Below are 1532 nucleotides of genomic sequence, written 5' to 3'. Positions count from 1 at the left end.
TATACATACATATATCAATACATACATACATATATATATATATATATATATATATATACGTGTGTATGTGTGTATATATATGTGTGTGTGTGTGTATGTGTAGGTATATATATATACATATACATACTTAGAGTAATCAAAAATATATATTAATCAAACATGCTCTAATATTATTGGTAAGACAAATGCATGAATCATCAACTTACCTGCCTGGAGAGTCTTGGAATCGTACGGTGTATTTGTATCCCAAGAACATTCCTGGTGTAGAAAAGAAGGGTAGGAACGCCCATTTCTATCGACTGAGTTCAAATCCGAAGTACGTCCTGCGCTTGCTCTCATATGACCGGTCGTGACCGACGGATGAGTCGGTGAATTGGTCAAATTAGGTATAACACTGGGCATTGCTACATTGTTGTGGTAGGGATTGATAATACGCTGACCGCTGTTATGTGCGGCCAGTCCCACGTTACCACTGGCGCTGCTTACCACAACGCCACCCGCTCCGGCGGCACCATTTCCTCCACTTCCTAGACCACTTCCTAGACCAACTCCTAAAGATGACATCGCTCCGAAATCTAAGTTTGCAGTCTGTACAGTTGGGTATAGGTATGACAAAGGTAGCAGGGCTGTGTGTTGACTGAGGGTCGGTTGGAGGTGAGGTGGTGTGTGCATCGTGGCCCCGTGTGATTGATGACTGCTTAGTAGTTGTAGGTGAGGGCCTGACAACAGCTGATTCTCAATGCTTTCGTCGGCTGCGGGATGCAGCTCTGTCAGATTAGTTGATGATGGAGAAGATGAAGAGCCAATGTGTCCGACGTTATCCACGGTTGTTACGGACGAAGATGCAACAGAGGATGTGGAAATGGATGATGATGATGATGGCACAACTGCTACTCCAGCCGTTGCTAATGACGATGATGAATTTGACGATGAATTCGACGACGGAGAAGCGGGTGATGATGAAGGTATGAAATGGGCTTGCGAAAGATACGCTGTGGAAACATCGCTGTAGCTGGGGGGTGACATTGACAGGACACCCGCGCCGGTACCGAACACAGGGCCCGGTATGCCATTTAGCCTTATACCCGGTGTAGGGTCGAAGATGTGGTGGTATGGATGAAGTGTACCCGACGACATCGGTTGTGTGTAAAGTGGCGTTAACGGAGTTAAAGTTGTTCCTTCGGTCGTTTGGTTATAGTATGATATCGGACCAGGAACTTGTTTAACTGTTGTCTCAACGCTTTTCAAAATATGGTCAACGTCTTCAGATCGGAGTTTGTCAAAAGAACCGTCATAGAAGTGACCCTGAGGATAGTGGGTATTCTGAAGTAGTGAAGAGACGGGAGACGTCTGTTCTTGAATCACGCTGAACGCATTTGATCGTGTTGGTTGTGGTGGTGGTGGTGGTGGTGGCAATAAGACTGATGATGGTGCTGAATGTGGTGGCGGAAGAGCCGACAGCGAAAGGTGTGAGGGAGGGGAATGGTGTGCGTGGGGAGAGACCCGCTGCGTGTGCTGCAGAGAGAAGACCG

The 1532-nt window shown here is 46.7% G+C and overlaps 1 protein-coding gene across 1 annotated transcript in view; it reads right to left on the bottom strand.

Moving 5' to 3' along the window:
- Nucleotides 1–1526, bottom strand: part of LOC106873614 (box A-binding factor) — a 240877-nt gene extending 239351 nt beyond the window's left edge. Inside the window, exon 1 of the mRNA XM_052967459.1 lies at nt 207–1526. Coding sequence (XP_052823419.1) covers nt 207–1137 — 931 coding nt within the window. The 5' untranslated portion in view covers nt 1138–1526. The remainder of the gene's footprint in view (nt 1–206) is intronic.
- Between the last annotated feature and the right edge of the window lie 6 nt (nt 1527–1532).

Source organism: Octopus bimaculoides, chromosome 4 (assembly GCF_001194135.2).
Source record: "Octopus bimaculoides isolate UCB-OBI-ISO-001 chromosome 4, ASM119413v2, whole genome shotgun sequence".
NCBI classification, from domain to species: Eukaryota; Metazoa; Mollusca; class Cephalopoda; order Octopoda; family Octopodidae; genus Octopus; species Octopus bimaculoides.
Note: the sequence above shows the minus strand (reverse complement) of the source record. Positions and strands in the feature narration are given on the sequence as shown.